Source organism: Dromaius novaehollandiae, chromosome 1 (genome assembly GCF_036370855.1).
Source record: "Dromaius novaehollandiae isolate bDroNov1 chromosome 1, bDroNov1.hap1, whole genome shotgun sequence".
In the NCBI taxonomy this organism is placed as follows: Eukaryota; Metazoa; Chordata; class Aves; order Casuariiformes; family Dromaiidae; genus Dromaius; species Dromaius novaehollandiae.
The window spans coordinates 200,046,584-200,066,299 of NC_088098.1; the positions used below are offsets into that span (position 1 = coordinate 200,046,584).

The 19,716-nt window shown below is 37.8% G+C and overlaps 1 protein-coding gene across 2 annotated transcripts; it reads left to right on the plus strand.

Moving 5' to 3' along the window:
- Positions 1-43: 43 nt before the first annotated feature.
- CENPJ (centromere protein J) lies at positions 44-17,242 on the plus strand. Of its 2 annotated transcripts, none has more exons than XM_026112111.2 (17): positions 44-95; positions 1,833-2,341; positions 3,514-3,637; positions 4,516-4,818; positions 5,914-6,061; positions 7,050-7,155; positions 7,447-9,076; positions 10,557-10,689; positions 11,577-11,742; positions 12,765-13,001; positions 13,638-13,737; positions 14,754-14,860; positions 15,535-15,633; positions 15,741-15,881; positions 16,004-16,088; positions 16,185-16,305; positions 16,918-17,242. In XM_026112111.2, the coding sequence occupies exons 2-17, from the start codon at positions 1,955-1,957 to the stop codon at positions 17,108-17,110; spliced, it is 4,080 nt and encodes a 1,359-aa protein (XP_025967896.2). In that variant the 5' UTR covers positions 44-95; positions 1,833-1,954; the 3' UTR covers positions 17,111-17,242. The 2 variants fall into 2 exon arrangements, with proteins under 2 accessions (XP_025967896.2, XP_025967897.2); XM_026112112.2 differs by having other exon boundaries at positions 14,757-14,860.
- The last annotated feature ends 2,474 nt before the right edge of the window (positions 17,243-19,716 follow it).

Here is a 19,716-nt window from a genome sequence, read left to right on the forward strand (position 1 = left end):
CTGGGAGGGCGGAGGCTTGGGACTACAACTCCCAGCATGCCTCGCGCGGGGCGTTGTTCAGCCTGTGGCGCTAGGAGGCTGTGCGATGGCGGCAGGTTTGTAAGAGCCGGGGAGGGCGGGCGGCCGGAGCGGTGCGGCGGCGGCGAGCGGCGGTGCGAGGAGCGGGGCTCTCGCTGCCGCCTCGGCACCTGCGAGGGGCAGGGGTCGAAGCTGCCCCGGGGCTGGGGGGCGGCGGGGGCCGGCCGCCCTCGGGCCGCGCTCTGTGAGGGCGTCGCGGTGCTGGGGGCTGGTGTGTCCCCGGGGGAAGGGCGATGCCGCCTGGCCTTGGCGCCCCGGCTCTGCTTCGGAGCAGGGAGAAAGGCTGCGCTCGTTTCCTCGCCGCCGAGGAGGGCCCTGCCGGCTTTTGGGGGGTCCTTCCCCCTCGCCCACCTTCTCTCCCCTGGAAGGTTACAGTTCAGCTTCGGCGCTGCCAGCCCTTTTGGTCTGTGCAGAGGAGCTGCTGCCCTTAAGCTTTAGGAGAAGCTTTAAATAGACCGCAATTTTATCAGACAGTTCATATAAATTTTAGGAGGGTGTTTTTTGGGGGGTCTCAAAACCTGGTGGGCAATGATCAATGAGTTTTCGGTGTGTTGTCTATCTTCTGGCATCTGCTTGTGAACTGACAGGCTGCTCTGAAGGGATCTCCAAAAGGTCACACGAAAAAAAGTGTAAATTCAGCAGGTTTAAATTTGCTTATGCAGGAATCTGCACCTTGCAGGGGAAGTTCCAGTGGTGTCTGAAAACAGAATGATGTTGAAAACCATTCGTTTAAGGGAATCTTGCTGTCTCCCCTAGTTATAGGCCAGTCTGCTGCTTCTCCTGTTGTTGCCTCTGTGAAACTTCGGTTAAAAGCTTAAGCGCTTCTACAGCTTCTGCATATGTGCAGAATTAAACAAGAGCTGGCATGGACTGATCTCTTGGGAATGAGGAAACTTTAAAATGCTGCTTCCTGATCAGCAGGACTGTTGATGAATGGTTTCCTATAGTTGAATGTCCTTTGTTCCCTACCCCTTCTTCTGTCTGTATTCCTTAGGATGTGCCATATGCACAGGCAGAGAGTTAGTTGTTCTCGGACTTGCTTGAGGTAGCAGTGCTGAGTGGCCAGACTGTTGTTGCCATATGAGCAGTGGCGGTTCTGCCTCTGGCCTTAGTGGGGACATCACACCAGGCTTCTTAGCTACCTGAATTCATTACTGCTTCATGAAGCTTGTGGCAATTTGATCATCACTGATGCTTTTATAGTCTTCAAACTCTTTCTGAGTTAAAAAAAAAAAAAAAAAAGAAAGACAGGAGGAGGACGAGGTTAACAGGCAGCATCGTTGTAGAGTTCCCATGAGAAACCAAGGAACGCATGAAAATGATGATAAGTGCTGCACTGACATATGCACAGTAAAATGATTGTATGTAGACAGACTTTAAAAATTATACTAATATGAAGGTCCTGTGAGGGAAGTATCTTTTTCAGCTCCTCAAAAGATTTCTCTCTCCTTTTGTTGTGAATGCTTTCTAAAAGCTCTGAAGCTGTCCCTGTGCTATCAAATAGAATATTGTGTATTGCTTTATAACATTTGAGATGTTATTTATTTGAATGCAGTTAATATTAAAGTTTAAAAGTTAGATTGTGTTGACTTCCTGTATGTTCGTTACTAGTGGTCCAAATTGATTTTATTGCCTAGGGAAAAATACATAGTGACTCAGTTTTATAAATATATTGCTGGGTATAAGAGAATAAATTTCTGTTTGAGGATCTATTATTGTAGACTTCTCATTCTGTTTATTTGTTTAATTTCTAGGCGCGAAAAGATAATCATCCATACCAAACACTTGAAACTTTTTGATAATTTTACTATTTTAACAATAGATAATGTTATATTATTATGTTATTTGCTGATGCAACATTAAATTGGAATACAAGATGCCAACTGTTGAAGATCTAAGTAGTGAACCGAACTTCATTGCACCTTGGATGTCTGACACTTCCCGTGCTGGAGTCTTATTAGATCCTAATTTTCCTGGGTTGAAAAGCAATGAAGAACGTCTGTTATCTGGACATGAAAACATCACAGCTTTCCCTGAAGTGCTGCATCTTTCAAACAGCTGCTCTATAAGTGAGGACTCCTTGTGTGAAGAAGAAATACTGGAATCCAGCAGCTCTTGTAGACTTCAGCAACATACCACTGAAACATCTTTTCCAGCAGCAGCATATAATTTAGAAGCCTCTGAAACAGAGTTTGTCCGTGGTGAAGTGGATGGTCAGAATAAATCAGACTACAATGATCCACTCTTACAAAAGCTTGAACAGGTAAAAGTTATAAAATTCTTGACATAACACCAACTAGGAGTTATTTTGTTCCTGCACGTGATTTGTCATACTTGAAAGCAGGCAAACCTTTGCAGTATAGAACAGACCATGCTTAAAGGGCAAGTCTCTACACATGAATAAAGGTTATTGTCCTCCTTCGCAAAAGTTATTGAAGATCTAATTAATGTCTGTTGTTTCTAGCTGGCACAGGTTCCAGTTCAGAAATGAAAGTGCATTCAGTGGCAGAGTGTTTGTTGTCAATTTTTTTAAACTGAAAAGATGCACTTTGTTTTAGAGTAATCCATTACTACTTCACTTCAAGCTGTGGAAACAGAGTGCTAGTGCTGGTCGTTACAATGGTAGTACTTCAGTCCAAATATTCCAGTACGTTGGAAAATCACAAAAGAAGACAGTAAAGTTGTATGTTCTTGCAACATAGCAAGGAACATTTTCTATTAGTTCTCAAAATAGGTATACACACCCATATACCAGGCTCTGTTTAGGTGATGAGAGGTTTTAGTGTTGAATATGATGAAGTATCCAAGACTTTGGGACCAAAAAGCATGGATTTATGACCCTATGATTGATTTCCTTCCCTCCCTCCCCCCCACCCGGCCTCTTGAAGTGACCTTGCTAGTTAAGCCACTGTAACTGGCTGTACGTCTGCTTGTAGCTCTCCTCAGTTGCCAGATATAAAATGTTAGCTGAAAATGTTAAGAGACACTTTAATAAATCTTGCTGTTAGGGATCAAGAACTAACCTCCTTGTCCCCTTTGTTAGAAGTTGTTGCCGTTTTTTTTTTTTTTTTTTTTTCCCCTCTGTTTTACATGTTAGGAAAATATATTCACTTTTCCAGTAATGTCAGCAGTATCTAACAGTTGCTAAATAATGAGTAATAGCTGGTTCTAATGTTGAAATCTGAAGGGGAATTGTTAAGTATTAAGACTAGTAGTATTGTTAGGCAAGCTGGAAATAGTATATACATTCACAGATAGGAAAAATGGCAGTTTTGTTCAGGATAGCACTTCATAATTTTTAGATTTTTTTTCATGTTTTACTTACCTAATAGAACATCTTTAAAACAGCAAATACTTGTTGTTTTGATAACACTTATTCTGAGATATATTCTAAGTAAAATTACCTTCAAACACATTTATTTTTTGCTTGAAAAGCTGAAGGAATTGCAACAACAGAAACAGGAACAGCTAAAGAAACAACAGATGGAACAACTTCAAAGGCTCATGGAAGAGCAGCAGAAGCTACTCAGCATGGTATCTGGCCAGACAGCAGTTCTTGGTAAGCTGAGAAATAAAGCAGATGACGTACCTTGAGTAAACTCAGGAGTTTGAATACACTTTCACATTTTAACTGGAAAATGAAGTCAATGTTCTTCCTCTTAAAACTACTTAATTAGTCAAAGATAAGCACCGCATCATTTCAGTGTTTGATAATATTCCTTCTGCAGTAGCACCCAAATATCCTGTTGTTATAAAATTTGTAACTTAATATATTTGTATATATAATTGTAACTTAATCAACATGCATTATGATGGGAACCCTTGTTTCAAAGAGCATAGTCTAAATATAAAAGACAGTATAAAACAATTACTTTCATCTCCGATTAGCTGTTTCTAACAGTATTTTTGATTGCTTTAAGCTGGCACTGTATCCAAAAGAAGTGGTCCTTCCTTGTTTGTGATTGTGCAGCACGAATTGTTCAGATGGTGAACTGGACAGGGAAGGTGATCACTGTTTTTAAAAACAAACAAACAAACAAACAAACAAAAAAACCAACCCAGCCAACCAACCAAAACCAAACATTTGTAACCAGGATCAGTATTCCAGTCCAATTTGTTATGTGCAAAGGGAGGGGACAGCACGGGAGTGAAAAAAAGTCAGCTGAGCAGGGGCACTTCCTTTTGCTGGCAGTATCAGTCCATGCCGACTTAAATGACTACCTTTCTTTCACTCTGCATACCTGAGAAAGTTAGCTTAGGGATTAGTCTTAAGTGGGGAAAAAAACCCAGATTGCCTCATGGCTTATTCTTGATCAGGAGTGTAAGGATGAAGTCTGGATGATCAGTCTTGCTCTTCAGTGCCACTTCTTTTCTTTTCGGAACAGTAGTGATACAATAATACAAATACAATGACACCTTTTTTCTTTTTCTTTCAAGGCTCTGCTCTAGTAGCTGAAGGTCAAAACCTAAGATCTGAACATTCAGTGGGCTTGACAGCTTTACACCAGTTTCCATCATCTGTATATCAGAACCACAATGAAGACAGAGCTTTTGCTCTCAATAACGTTTCTTCGCATACACAGGACAGTGGATTTTTACAAAAGTTAAACAACAAGGAATGCATCTCAGCCTTGAAGAGCAGTCTTTCAGCAGTCTCTGCCTGTGAGAAACAAAGTCTGGGTGTGCCTCTGAAAATGCAGAATTGCTTGAAAAACAATGAGGAAGACAAATATACCACTGGTTAGTCATTTGTTGAAAGAAACACCTTTTTAAGATAAGTTGATGTGTGTGGTGTTTTTTTTCCTCCATATTTACTGAACATAATAATTTGCTACCATTTATTGTGTCTTTTTAGGTAAATACTGGTTTACTTTGGTAAATACTTCATCAGTTGACATACTATCAGCTTGTAGGCCTTAGAGAGTTCCTGTTGATGTCCATTTGAGTTTTGTTAAAAGCAGCGTGCAGAAAAATCAGGTTCTTTTGTCTGTATAAAATGTTTGTCTGTTTTAGGAAAAACTATAATCATTACTGTTAAAGCCTATATATGATAAAGACTGGGAAAATGATAAATAATGACAAATCTTGGATAGCTGGATTGTTGGTAAGTTGGGCTGAATTGAACCCATATTTTCATATGGTGAATGGAAAATAACGATCTATCGAGAAATACAGAATGTCTTCCTACCAGCCCTATTGTGAGGATTAGTAACTGAACTGGAACTAGGGGTCAAGATGGCTGTGAGTTGACAAAGAGATCCCACTGTATAACCAGAAGTTATTTATACATCAGAAACAATGCGCTAGAGTTTCTCACCTTTCCTGTTCTCCTCAGTTTTACCATTGGCACCAGTGTGACTACTGTGATGCTCTGGCTGGAAAACTAATTCTGTTTTAATTTAGCAATTTAATATGGTTGCTGAAAACTGTTGGTTGGTTAAAAGGATGTAAAAGGAGCAATTGATCTTAATTTATATGTATGTACATGGGAAACAAGCTTGATAAGAGAGCTCTTCTGTACAGCAAAGGTAAAGTAACTGAACAAATTTGGATTTAAGTCATAAATTAACAACAGCAAAGAAGATGAACAATTAAAATGAGGTACAAAGATCTGTGGAAAATGTAAATGCAGAATTGGATGTTCCCCTAAAAAGAGAGCTTCAATTCAAATAAGAATTAATTTGGGGAAATCTTAGGACTATGTTGTGTGGGAATTCAGACTACATGATCACAGTGCTCCCTTCTGCTTTTAATCTCATCTGAATGCTTTGTAAAAGTAGAGCCAAAAACTGATTTTTATGTTAGAAAAAAATACAGTTTTCTGTCATTTCACAGGAAAAAGCATGTGGTGTCCAGAACAAAAGATGGAAAAATCAGTGAAGAGCAAAGACTGTCACATTGATCATGCATGTGTTGGAAGTGCAGATTTCTCAGAAAATTCCAATGCAGAAAAACACTTATGGGTGACTAATACAGAGGAAAGGTAATTAAGACCATTGTTATGCATATTTTTATCGAATAGCTAACTCTGGTTTGACTGATTTAGGAGTCCTGATTGAAAGAGTCTAATATTCTCAATTTGTATAGCTTTCCCAACCAAGGATTTCATTTTGCTAGATACTGTAGAGACCAGCGGTAAGAGAGGCTCTAGCTTGAAATTGCTTGTGCTGTGAAAGACATGGCATAAAGTGTGTGCAGCATGAGGTAATGACAGTTTAGAAGCACATTTTGGTATAGGCTTAGTATATAAACAGTTATAATTACTGCTCCCAACTTGATTAATTACAACCTCCACCGCCACTGTTAGGTGGCAAAAGAAGTAATGTGAAAGAGGAGTGTAAGGCCCCTTCTATTACCAGGAGTTATGTTGTAAGCATCTGTGGATGGCCAAGAAGTAATAATAGTGCTTGTGGGAGAAGCCTTCTCATGTATGGTAATAGCTTTGTTCCTGGAGTTGGTGGAATAAAAATAGTGGTTGGAATTGTTTTAAAGCTCTACCTTAGCTGCCTGGTCATCACAAAGCCAAGAAATAGTTGTTCCAGACAGTGAAGGAGTAGGAGTCTCTAATCAAAGGGAGAGAGAAGGAACATTATTTCAATGGCATTACTGTGAATCAGCATTAGGACTATGTTGTATAAATAGGCAGTATGACTAGAATCTGAGTGAAAGCTTGGTTCAGGCAGAAGAATGGATCACTGAGAAAAGTAGTGAAAGAAGAAACAGCAGAACTTGCATACGGTATCTTCTGTATATATGTTGTTCGTTATAGCAGGGATTTGATAAACCATTTCTCAAAAGATAAACAACAAGTGGTATAATGTATTCCTTGGGTTAACTTTGCCACTTAATGACTGAAATACTTCATAATTTGTCATCTTTTGTGCAATTAGATCTTAGGTCTTTGAATAGCAATGATGTTAAACACAGTTATTTTATATAAAAATGTAAGACTTGGTTCTGAATTACACCAGACCTATTAAAGCTGGGATTCAGGAGAAGAAACAGACATTTGAAGAATTCCTGGAAGAACAGATACAACTAGAACAGCGGCGTCTGAAGCAAAACCAAGAGTTACAGGTTCTTTTATTTTTTAACTTTATTGTTCTTTATATATTGTGACAAAATATTATAGGTATCTTACAAATGTATGAGGCAGATTCTAGTGTCTAAAAGCTAACACTGAATGCAATGTTAAAATTTTTTAAAACAACAAACCCCAATTATTTCATTTGTTTAAGTGGTCTTTAGAAATCCAGTAGAGACATCCTATATAAATTCCTACTCATGTGGCATTATTTGAAGAAATCTTAAACTGTATAAGGAGCTTTTAACATTTTGCATTTGCTTCTTTTCCTTACCCCCTTACAGGAGACAAGTAGATCAACCATTCAAAAACCAGTGATCAAACGACCCTTCCTGAAAAGAGGAGAAGGCTTAACAAGGTTTACTAATGCCAAATCTAAGATAACAAAGCTTAGGGAAAACAAACTAAAACCTCAACAAAGTGCTTCAGAGGACAGAAATGTTAAAATTGACAGATCACAAATACAGAAAAAAACTGTGCCTCTTGGCAAAGAACTGGTTTCTGAGAACTCTTTTGCACCATGTAAAAAATATAACCAGTCTGATAAAGCAAAGCATGGTCCTGTTCAGAAAACCCTGGTACTCAGGAATCACAATGGAAAAAATACCTTCCCATTAGAAACAAGAGTGCAAATAGGAAAGAATCTTCATGGACAGATGAGAGATTCTTTCCCATCAGAAATTAACAACGAAATAGAAAATAAAGAGAACATCATGGAATTTGCTAAATCCGTTAACACTGGTAGCAGAGTCAGAAACAAATTACCTGACACAGAAGAGCCTCAGTTGTCTCATGAGCTGACCGGTGCCTTTTCTAATTCTAAATGTTCTATAAGTCACTCTGTAAAAGGCCCAGAGCTGTCTTTTGAAGTTTCATTTCAGAATAAGCTGGAAAACTGGGAAAAAGAAAAGGAAAAAGAAAATCTAGAATTAGATGAGTTCTTGTTTCTAGAACAAGCTGCAGATGAAATATCTTTCTCAAGTAATTCCTCATTTGTGCAAAGGATCTTAGATCAAGATCAGCGGACTTTAAAAGGACGGAGAATGTCTTCTACCCCTATCAAGGCAAAACAACAGCAAGTAAATGCACTGGCTATTACACTTGAAAATAAGAAAAATAAAAGGGCAAACTCTGACACACAGGGAAATAAAAATGACAGAGCAGTTATATATACAGTATCAACTTCAGGAACAGCTTTTAGACTGAAGGATCAGTTCAATAAAACAGATAGAACAGATAGTATAATGTTTTCAGCTTCTTCCATGACAGCAGCCCCTGCTTTAAAAAGTACTCAATGGATTGTAACTGAAGATAAGGATGAAGGAAACAGTGATATTACTACAGATTCTGAGAAAGAATCTGAGACCACGTTAAAATGTGAAAGTGAAGATACTAATGCATCCTTTATGAGCCATAGAGAGAGTGATCCAGAATTTTTTGCTTATGGAGGTTGTGTTACAGACATTAGCAGAGAAAGAAAAAATGGAGATGCTGACCTTGACTTATCAGACAAAGATTGCAGTGCACTGTCAAAGCAAAGCAAAGCTTCAGACCATCAGAGAAGCCTGTCTTGTATAAATAGGAGTAAGTTTGAGTTTGATGATGAAAGAACATGGAGTGATCTTGATGAAAATTATGTTCAGAATGATTTACCTGAAAAAAATACAACTAAGATGCCCCCACAGACAGAATTTTCCTGTAAAAATGATATCTTTGTCCCAGATAAAACAATAAAGAGAAAAGTTGCCTCAAAGAGAGGAGATGAACTGTCTAAACAGCCTGCAGTGGATGGTGATTCAAAGGGACCTACATCAAACCTGATGATGAAACTGTTTCCTTCACTGAAACCGAAACAGAAGACAGGCTGTCATTCAGAGCATGAAATCAAATCAAATGTGGAACAGGAACCAGGAGGTGAGGAAACGGTAACTGGTAGGAAATATTGAAGAGGAAATGTATTAAAAGTCTTTCCTTCTAAGATGTAAGATACAAACTGACATTACACCAAAGGGTGTAAGCATGGACTTATGCTGGAGGGAATGGCTGCTGCCTTATCCTTCATCTCCTCTCCCAGTTGCATGTCTGCTGTTTCTCCCTGTCTTAGATCTAGCAATTGTGCAGTTTGCAGGATGAGTAAGATCAATGAACATTTATTTATAAATAATGTTAGCTTCTTTCTGAAGGCTAGTCTTCTGTCAGACCAGCACATTGTACTAATTTAATCTGAAGCTGCTTGATCATTGGTTCCAAATCAAGGGAAGTAACAAAGGGATGTATAAGATGAAGCAGGACCTCCTTTTTCAGTGGTAGAATGCATTTACACAACAGTAGGGTAATGCCATGCACCGTTAGCTTAGTTTGTTCCCGTTATAACATAGGAGTACGTGGCAGCCCTTTCTCTGTTTTCAGCTAACAGTACAATACAGAACTCACAATGAATATGGGAAATGTATATTCATTTTCCTGCTCTGCCCAAGCTGATGTCAACTGTTCTAAGTATAACGTTATAGTCTGGGGAAGGACTGCCTGTGAAACCTCCTGTTGAAGCTGTTGCAGCTGCGAGATTGTTAAAAATGTAGTTGTTCAATGGGAGCCTGACAGCATAGCCTAGTGTTTAAATCCTTCCTCTGGGAGGTAGTGAAATCCTGATTTCAAGCTTTGCTCCAAAGAATATTATGGATTTTTTATTTCTTTTTTTATGAAAACTTCATATGAATACTGCTGCTTTCTATCCTGTTTGTATTTTGTGGAGAGCTGATTTTGCAGGGTTGTCTAAAGATGCCTACTCGATCTTGTTTGCAGGGAATAAGAGGGGTGGGTATTTACTGAATCTCAGTAATTTAAGGGTGAATGTGGCAACTAGCTATGGTCTGCCATCAAGAGTTAGGCACCTCTCTTGCCTACCTAGAAGCAGACCATTAAAATTCTCGGAAAGTTAAGTAGTGACTGAAGAGGAAACTGAGATGGCAAAGAAGCCGGCAAATTCTCTTATGGGTCTCTGCAGTATATTTCATTTCAGTGATGCATGTGAGCAGATTTTGTTGGGAATAAAACTTGGTAAAGCTTATGACCATGATCTCTCTTGTTCGATTCTTGGTTGTAACTCTGTCCTTATCGTACTTTCACATAATTGCTCTAGCTTGACATGAAAACCTGCTTCAAATTTCAATTTCTAATGTACATTTAGATTTATGAAGATAATGGATACATGCTTGCTATTCAAGGTGCTAAGTTCAAGTGCACTTTCTCTATCATTTTAATATTAGATTTTGTTTTTGCAATAATATTACTATCTTTGAAATAGTATAATTTGATTTTACTAATGTGGAATAGTTGCTTACTTGAATCTTTATATAAATACTGTTTAGATAACTTGGATCTTGTTCTTTGCTAGGAAATACTGTTCCATCCCAAATATTGAAAGAGAAACTCACTGAATTGGAAACTGAAATTGAGAGATTCAGAGCTGAAAACACAACTCTAACTAAACTCCGTGAAGAAAGAGAGCATGCCTTGGCAAATCTCAGGTAATTTTTAATTGAAAATATTTTTGTGTATTCACTTAGATAGTATGTTCCAGACTGTCATATTCTGTTCCTACCTAGATAGTATTACAGTAACACAGATATCTAATTGATGTGTTTCAATAACAGTGGAGACATAGGTGAAGCAACTGGTGGTTGCTCTGTATATATGTTAAACTGTAATTATTACTCATATATGAAGTGCTAATCTAGGAATAATATTAAGAACCCCTCTTGGTTTAATGTGATGTTCTTCAAGGTTTTATGTGACAGTGTTTTATTCTGTAGTCTTTTATTCTGAATGATAAAATATTCTTAAATTGGTTTTGCAAAGCTAACGTTCACGCTAACGTGATTGATGCTCTTCTTTTGGATTGGATGTTTGTGTGCACAGACTGGGAATGTTTTGATTTGAACTGGGTGATTTACAAATGACAAATAGAGCAGAGTAATTATCTCTGGTGACTTACATGCGGCACATCCTTTTCTATAACCTAAAGTTACTTTCATTTTGTTTTGGAAATAGTATCATGTTGTTGGCTAATGTTTGTGACCTGCTGTTGTTAGCAGATTTTTTTCACAATACATTTTTGGGTAAGATATTCTGCTGTTTTAAGGAACACTGGCAGATGCTAGCCAGAGATTTGCTAAATTCAGGATAACTTTTGTGAGTAGAAGATATGAAGACAGGCATTGTTGGACTGTGGCCGTGTCACAGTTCTTATTTCTTAAAAAGTAGTACTGTTTTTAGTATAGTCTCCCTGGAGGTAAAAGATCCTAGATTTAAATCAATTTCCACCAAATTTGGGTCTTAAGTGTCTTGATTTTCCCACTTCAAACCCAGATGTAAGGTAGATTGGGGCTAAAACAGAAGGATTTTATAATTATAGGAAAGAAATTGCAGACTTTCAACAGCAGAAAGCTCAAGAACTGGCTGAAATAGAAGAATATAAAAAGAAAGAAATGAAAAAACTGCAAAAAGAGCGTAAAGTTTTTGAAAAATATACTACAGAAGCTAGAGCAATTCCAGATAAAAAAGAGCGTGATGAAATTCAGGTATGAAAATATTAATTCTTATTCTTCTAGTCTATGTGGGGAAAAACCTAAATCCATTTAAAGGAGGCAGAGAACTAAATTCTAACTGAATTTGGAAGATTGCAAGTGATTTCAAGTTAGGAATTTTATCATGTCATGTTTGAGGGCTTTAAGGCAAAAAAAACTTTTTTTTTTTTTTTTTTTTTTAATCCTGCTTCCATACTATGAAGTGCCCATAGCACATATGCTGCTATAGAAACTATAGCAGAATAGTCTGAACTCTGACAGAAAATTACACGAGTTAATATTAGGTTGCAAGTTTTTACTCATGGTAGTGGATCAAAATGCAAAATAAAACTTCATTCAAGTGTGCTCCTGTCTATGACTTTTCCATAGTGCAAACAGTTACCTTCTACAATTTGCAGTTACGGTTTGTGATTACTTGTTTGTCTTTAAATCTCAGAGATATAAGAAACAAGATCTGTTTGTCTCATGATGTCAGGATGTGTAGTAATTGAGATGTACAGACAAGTTGTATTAAATATCATGTGGATTTCCCCTTTCCCCATACAATTACTTGTTGAATTTCCTAACTTGCTTTGATCTGTTCAAGTAATATCACTTGCTAAACGATCTGGCTAGACAGATTCATGTGTGTTTTATGTGACTGTGCCCTCCCTATTCTCCCATGCCAAGATTTTTGAAGGATCTTCTCTAGGTAATGTTAAAGAGTTAACATTTCTGACTCCCGCGTATTTGTGCTGGCCAGTCTCTGAAGTGCAAAGGATGCTGGGAAGGCCATAAGGCACTTCCTGTGATTGAAGTTGAGATTATTAAGTTGTTAGTTTAAAGTAAGTAGTATCTCTTTTGGGGAAGAAAATTTCTCCTACCTTTCACCCTCTACCATTAAGCAGACCTTACCTGTTCTTTGTCACTGTCTCTTGGGCTTCTTTTTTGTGCTTGTAAATTTTTATTAGAACATTAACATCTTTTAGTATATTAAAAAATACACCTTTTTAAATTTCAAATGTGCACTTTCGAAGTCTTTAAAACAGCAGATTGCAGAGTTACAGGAAGATATAAAACGAAAAGAGACGAAATGGTTAACCACTCAGCGACGTCTTAGAGATCAAATAGAAGCTTTACTAAATGAGAATTTGGAGCTAAAAGAAGAAGTCAGAGTTATGGAGAGGTTTCGTCTAGAAGCCTGGAAACAAGCTGAAGCTGCTGGGAACAAGAGGAAAATTGAAAATTTTGGGATAAAAAGAGCGGAGTCTGTAGTAAGTTATTCATCTCAGGTATTTTAAATTGGTCTGTGTGAATACTGTGAGTTTTGGATCATAAGCTTGGAATCTAACAGACACAATGTAGATGTTTCCTTTAATTTAATAATCTTAGGGCTCTACTAGTGGTGACAGACACAGAATTTTGTTTATGTCCGATTCTGTCCAAATGTAAACGTTTGCTATATGCAGCTTCCATTCCCTTTAGGAACTTACCTACTTAAAAATTCAAAATGATGCAATTATATGAGAAAAATGAATGGATGGGATCTAACCTCAGAACCTTTGCATCCTAAGGATGATCCAGGCAAGCCAGCCAGTTCACCACTGTTTGGTTTCAAAACTAAATGCAATTGCTGTAACTATTACTCTGGATTACTTGTGCCAAATTAATATTCTGTAGTTGTTGGTAGTAAGGCAGAAAACAGGAAGAATTCCAAAATATACCTTGGGCTACGTTATACAAGCCCTGTGGCTGACTAAACCTCAAAAATGTATAGTTTGTGTAGAAAGCTTCCAGTAAATTTCCTATCAGATGGTATATCTTGTTAAGTTTTATTGCAAGTGTATGAACAGTTGGTTATGAACAAACATCACGTAAGCCACAACTAACTCTTATTAACTTCCTTTCAGCGTCTGCCCAATAGAGGCCAGAAAAGTCAAACTCTGTCTCCACTTCTTCCAGCACAAAAGTGCAGCAAGATAAGTGGCAAAAGTTATTCACAGGCAAAAGGTATAAATGTTTGTTTAATCACAGAATTCTGTTAACCCTTTTGAAGAAGGTAACTGGGGATTTTTGTTTGTGTTAAATAGAGTGCATCACCAACTAAAAAGTAGACTGAGAACAGCTGAAATGGATTTAAGTGTATGGATACTTTCCAGGGTAGGATTATGGAGAAAGCTGTGATGATGCCATTCTTAGAGTGCAAGGGCTTCTGATCACGTTGGTGGTCTGGGGCATACCAGAAGCTGTGTTCTGTAATCTAAAACAGCATTGATCTCTGACGTTCTCCCAGCAGTGGGCGACGATCAGATGACTATGTTGATAGCATCAGCACTATTGCCTCTCTCCAGAGCCTTCCACTAACAGCATCTGTAAGCGTATGGGCAGTGCCACAGCAGTGGACAGTACTGCTGTTCTTTGGTTTCCTTCTTTTCATAGTTATGAACCAATGCTGTTGGCAGCTGTATCTGTTCATAATGAATAATGAAATATGGAGTAATCAAATAACCTCTCCTGTTAGGGTGCTAAAGATAAACAACCGTTATGTCCTCTGTTAGAGGAGTGCACTCCAGAACTGAAGCCCTTGGTGGTTTTATTTTGGCAATCTTTCTGGCATGCTGGGAGACACATGGGAAAAATCTGCCAGTCGGTTCCTGTTAAAAGATTACATTAGTCTTGCTTTATTCACTGTAAAGTATAACTAATAAAAACACTGTTATCTAGATTGTTAGGAAAAAAACTCCTTTGTAAATCTATCTAAATAAAACAATAGAGAAGGTGCAAGTATTATGATTGTTGCAATGCTTCTTCAGTTGTAGTTTCTTGCTGATATACAAAGCAGTAATATACCCAAGGGAGTTGGCTTACGCTGATTCTTGTTATAAACATACTGCTTTCAGTTTCTATTGCATATAAGAAATGTAGGTATTCTGTACAGCTTGACCTCATGTATATTTATCATAATTTTTGCACTTAAATTGTAGCTTTTTTTCCTGTATAAATTAACCTTATTACATGTATCTTAGCAGGAAGACTTTCTAGAATACCTAAGTCAGCACCTGCTGATGATGATAGAAACATCTCAGATGAAACAGTGATGGCACTAGAAGATGCTTCTAGGACTTTTATGGAAGTAAGTCCTGTATCTTGATTTGATTTTAAAGGAAAAAAAATAAAACAGTAGTACAGTCATTTGTACTTATCTGGAGGGTGACTTATGAAGCTGTTGATTCAAGCTTCTTATATAAACAGCAGTGTCATTATCAAACCAGAAAATGATTAGGCAGTAATCGATACAGAATGTTTTACTTGTGTCTAGTATTCGCAACCTCCTCTGGTTGAGGAAAGAAAGTAAAATGATGATAAACTGGCACCACCTTGAATTTTGAAAAATGTTTTTACTTTGGGGGGGGGGGGGGAAGTTAGATGTTTATATGCTCCATATAGGGGGAAGGAAAAAAAAAGCAAGATTCATTCTAACATTAATTGCTGTAGGTAGCATTTAACTTTATGAAACTTCATCAATTGTTTCAAACCTTGATAAGGATGACTTTGGTCAGTTGGGCACCATGCTGAAATGCTGTAACAAATTCTATTTTAATCCAGAAAAAACTGACCACAGATGACAAGTTATAGCTGAGCCTGAGTTTAATCTTATTTACATTATACTCTGAGTTGCATAAAACCTAATTTATGCCTTTCTAGGCTTCCTTCCTTCATATTCCTTGCTTCCTCTCAGCCCAGAAAAAGCTGCATAAAGACAAGGCTTGATTTCAGTTTCTGCTTAGATTACCATTGTCATTTCAGGACATCTCTCCTAATGAAACGCTTGTTTCAATACCATCTGTACCTGCATATACAGGCAGTAAAGAGATACAGAAAGAAATTGCCTATCCTGATGGAAAGGTAAAATGAGAGCTTGGTACTCTGAAACTCTACGGGACAGCTGTTGTGAAAGCTTCATGGGTATGTGAATCTGATCATAAACATTGGCTTTGTAACCAATTCTTTAGGTTGAAAAGGTTTTAAAAAATGGCTGTCACCTCATATTTTTCCCCAATGGGACATGGAAAAAAGTGAGTTCTGATGGGAGGACCGTAACTATAACCTTCTTTAATGGAGATGTGAAGCAGGTTATGCCTGATCAAACAGTGGTATGTATGCTAATCTTTTGTGTTTCTCTATAAATATGTATTTGTGTGCATGAGCGTGTGCGTGTGCACACACACACACAAAATTTGTGGCCAGAAATATTAATATGCACCATTTTCTGCAGATCTATTATTATGCTGATGCTAAGACGACACATACTACGTACTCTGATGGCTTAGAGGTCTTGCAGTTTTCAAATGGGCAAATAGGTAAAGAAACCATCAAACTAACCAACCCACAAAACTGTTGCCTATATAGATACTTGTTTATGTATATGATAAGCTTATTGTGTCAAAATATTTCAGAAAAGCATTATCCTGATGGCAGGAAAGAGATTACTTTCCCTGATCAAACTATCAAAAACTTGTTTCTGGATGGACAAGAAGAAAGTATCTTTCCAGATGGCACTATTGTTCGTGTTCAGCGGTAAGCTTTGCCTTAAAATGTATTACGGACTGTTGGTTGATGAGAAAGTAGTAGTTTTTTAGCTACTTTTAATAGATGCAGTATATAGTGGTATTTCTATCTACTTCTAAAACTTTACATTTAAATGTACTGTACTGTGAACATGTATTTGCTCTTGGTATTTTAAGTTTTCCTTTTTTGTAGCTTGCAGAAGATGGAAAAGACTGAATGTCTATGCATGTTTTTTTCATGCTTTAATCTGAAAGATTTTCCTGACTTGTGCACAATTCCAGAGAACACTTAAGAGTAGTCTGGGTGCCTCAAGCAGGTCTAACTTCAAAACACTGAGTTTTAAATTTTCCCTGGACTGTTGCAGCATTGGCTTTAGTGCAGAAAAAAAATGATGTAGATACTTGAAATCTAAAGAAGTCATGCTGCTCAGAAACATGATTTTGCATACCAACTAGCTGGGATGATATTTAACAAAACAGACTTTCCCCAAGTACTACATTTTTGAAACTTTTCCTTCATTTAGGCTTGTGTATTTAATATTTGTCCTGAGAGTAAATGTCTGTATATGACTTAAATGGTAACTAATACACTTTTATTAATTTCTTTAATCATTTAATGCAGAGATGGAAGCAAAACTATAGAGTTTAATAATGGCCAGAGAGAACTGCACACATCACAGTTCAAGAGACGGGAATATCCAGATGGTACTGTGAAGACTGTGTATATGAATGGACACCAGGAAACAAAGTATGTCTCTGGGAGAGTAAGAGTAAAGGACAAGGATGGCAATATCATCATGGACACTAAGTTGTAGTTGGTGCAGAAACTAGTGGAAGCATTACCAGCAAAAATAATGTAAAATTCTGTAAACAAAAACTCTCTTTAAGCTGAAAGTTGTGTATATGTTGTTTATAGTTTTCCTGAAATAAATTTATTTTTCAGTGGGTGTTACTGTATCAGTGTTTTTCTTATATAAATTCTTAAGTCTTGTCTCCTCTTCTACTTACAGGAAGCAGTTTATCAATTCAACATGTAGTTTAGAGGGTGTTATTAACTCAACTGTTAGCAAAAATTAATCAAACTTCTGTAGTTGTTATGTTAGAGTTCTAAGGGAAGACACACTTGAATCTAAACTAAAAGGTTGTGTTTCTGGAACTCCCACAAGCTGTAGTGAAATACTGTAGAAGGCTGGAATTACAGAATTATGCTGATAACATAATGGAATTATGACTGATACTTAGGTATCAGTCTTTCTTACTGCTTGACTGAAAAGAATAAATGAAGGTCAGTATTTGCTCTTAGTCAGCCATAGGTTATTCTTTTTCTTCCTTCATTAGCTTATTTGCTTTTCATCCAATAATTAGGGAACAGCAGCAGGAGATCCCATAGTTCTATAACTGTTCAACTTTATTCTTAAGGCTAGGACAGACTGGGACTTTGGGATAGCTCACTTTCCTAGGCACTCATGAAAAAGTAGAGGGAAACATCTGAAGTCAACAAGGGTCATTTCATCCTATTTCTCTGCCTGACATAGCTTATAAGCTGATTTGTCTTTAAGAATTCCCTAGAGTCCATGGACAAGCTGTCATTACTGTTAGTGGTTGCTGCATTGCAGCAGATGCTGAAAAGTTTGCTTCATTCCTTACCCTTTGCTTAGTAGATGACTTTCACCTTCTTTGGCCCCAGGCTCCCTCTTTCTCCCTATGGAAAGCAACGCTCTGTAGTTACGGCCTGTGTCTTTTCTTACTCAAGGGGTAAAACAACTTGCAGTAGTGGAAGTATGTTCACTCAATTATTCCTAAATAGAAGCTGCTTGGTTGACTGTGTGCTTTCTGGCAGTCTTCAAGAGATCAGAATTACCCAAGAGCTGCCTTTTATGTCCCTTATCAATTTTTTAATAAAAATAAGGTGACAAACATCAGTTTCCTAAGATGCCACACAACAGCTCTATGGCGTATTAGACATGGGCTATGCCATTGCTATCTACATCACTTCTGAGATTATGTACTTAAAACTATGAAGTGTTCCTGCTACAAAATAGGCATGCTGTGAATTCCAGAGAGAAAAGTTTTCTGCTCTTGCTTTCATGTGATCTTGAGGGAAGGGACAAGCATAAGGGTGTAATTCAGTAATACAAGCTGGTCTGATGCAGCAGCCTAAAAGGGACAATCTTGCTATGCCCATACCTCAGTTCAGCTTGCTAGATTGGCAGAAGACTACAGGCAACCCCCCCGCCCCCAGCCAGGTTAGTTCCAGTTACTAACACAAGGGAAAAAGGGGGAGACATTAAATCATGTTCATTCAGCTCAGGAAATATTTGCTGTGATAGATAACATGCCTTTTTCCAGCCTTTACAAAGGCAAAAAGGGGAGACATTCTTCTGTCATAGGTCCTCTGACTGCAATGAAGTAGCAAAAGGGGTTCAAATGGTGAAAGGCTGTTAAAACATTTTTCCACCCCTCCCTCTGCAAGAATGTACTCAAATGGCACTGCTATCATTTTGAAGATACTTCTAATAAATACTAAGATTTATATGAATGGAAGTGTTTCTGTGTAGAAGTACCTGAAGAAACAATATAGATAAAGGTTTAAAATAACAGCATGTATTGCTAATCAAGGAGAGGACTGACAGCAGGCACTAGTGAACAAAAAAGATGTTGTCTGTATTGAGAGGAAACTTACACTGAAAATAGAAGGATGACATTAAGGTTCGATAGAGTGTATGTGCCATTCCCCGTTCCGCTATTCCAAACAGGAGGTCAGACTGTAGCCCTTAAAAATACCCAAACAAGGAAACACAAAGTGGACAGAAACCTTGCCCAAGATTTGTGGAGGATCAAGTAAGCAAGACTGAAGGAAAATACTCTTGTCGTAGTAATGCGGTTCCCAAGCAGGTATAAAAGACCTATCCAAAACCCAGCTTATTGTAATGAAGATTCATGCCTTGTCCTCTGTGTCGCAGGTGAGCAATTCTGGCCAACCCAGCTAGATACATGTATTTAGGAGCTTGTGAGGAAGTGGCAGTGAGTGCTAGGAAGATCTCTAAGAAAATGACCAAGTAGCTGAAACCAGTTTTGTTTAAAAGGAGTATCACCTTCCCCTTATATAAGACTAAGACCTGAATTCTACTATACTGATTTCCTGTACTTTTTTACTTGCTAATCTAGACAAAGTTCTCCAAGAGGAAACTGCAGAGATGGAGCTCCGCGTGTAAAAGATGTACTACACTAGTACAATAAAGGCATATCCGAAAAGCTTTACTGACTATAAACTAGTTTAAAAAAAGTAAAAAACTAGTTAACTAGTCAAAACAAAACAAAAAAACCCCACACTACCACCACCACCACAAAAGACAAGCCACTTTCAGAAACATGTTCAGCACTGTTTATTCTAACACCTTCCAAATGAACACTTCATCTC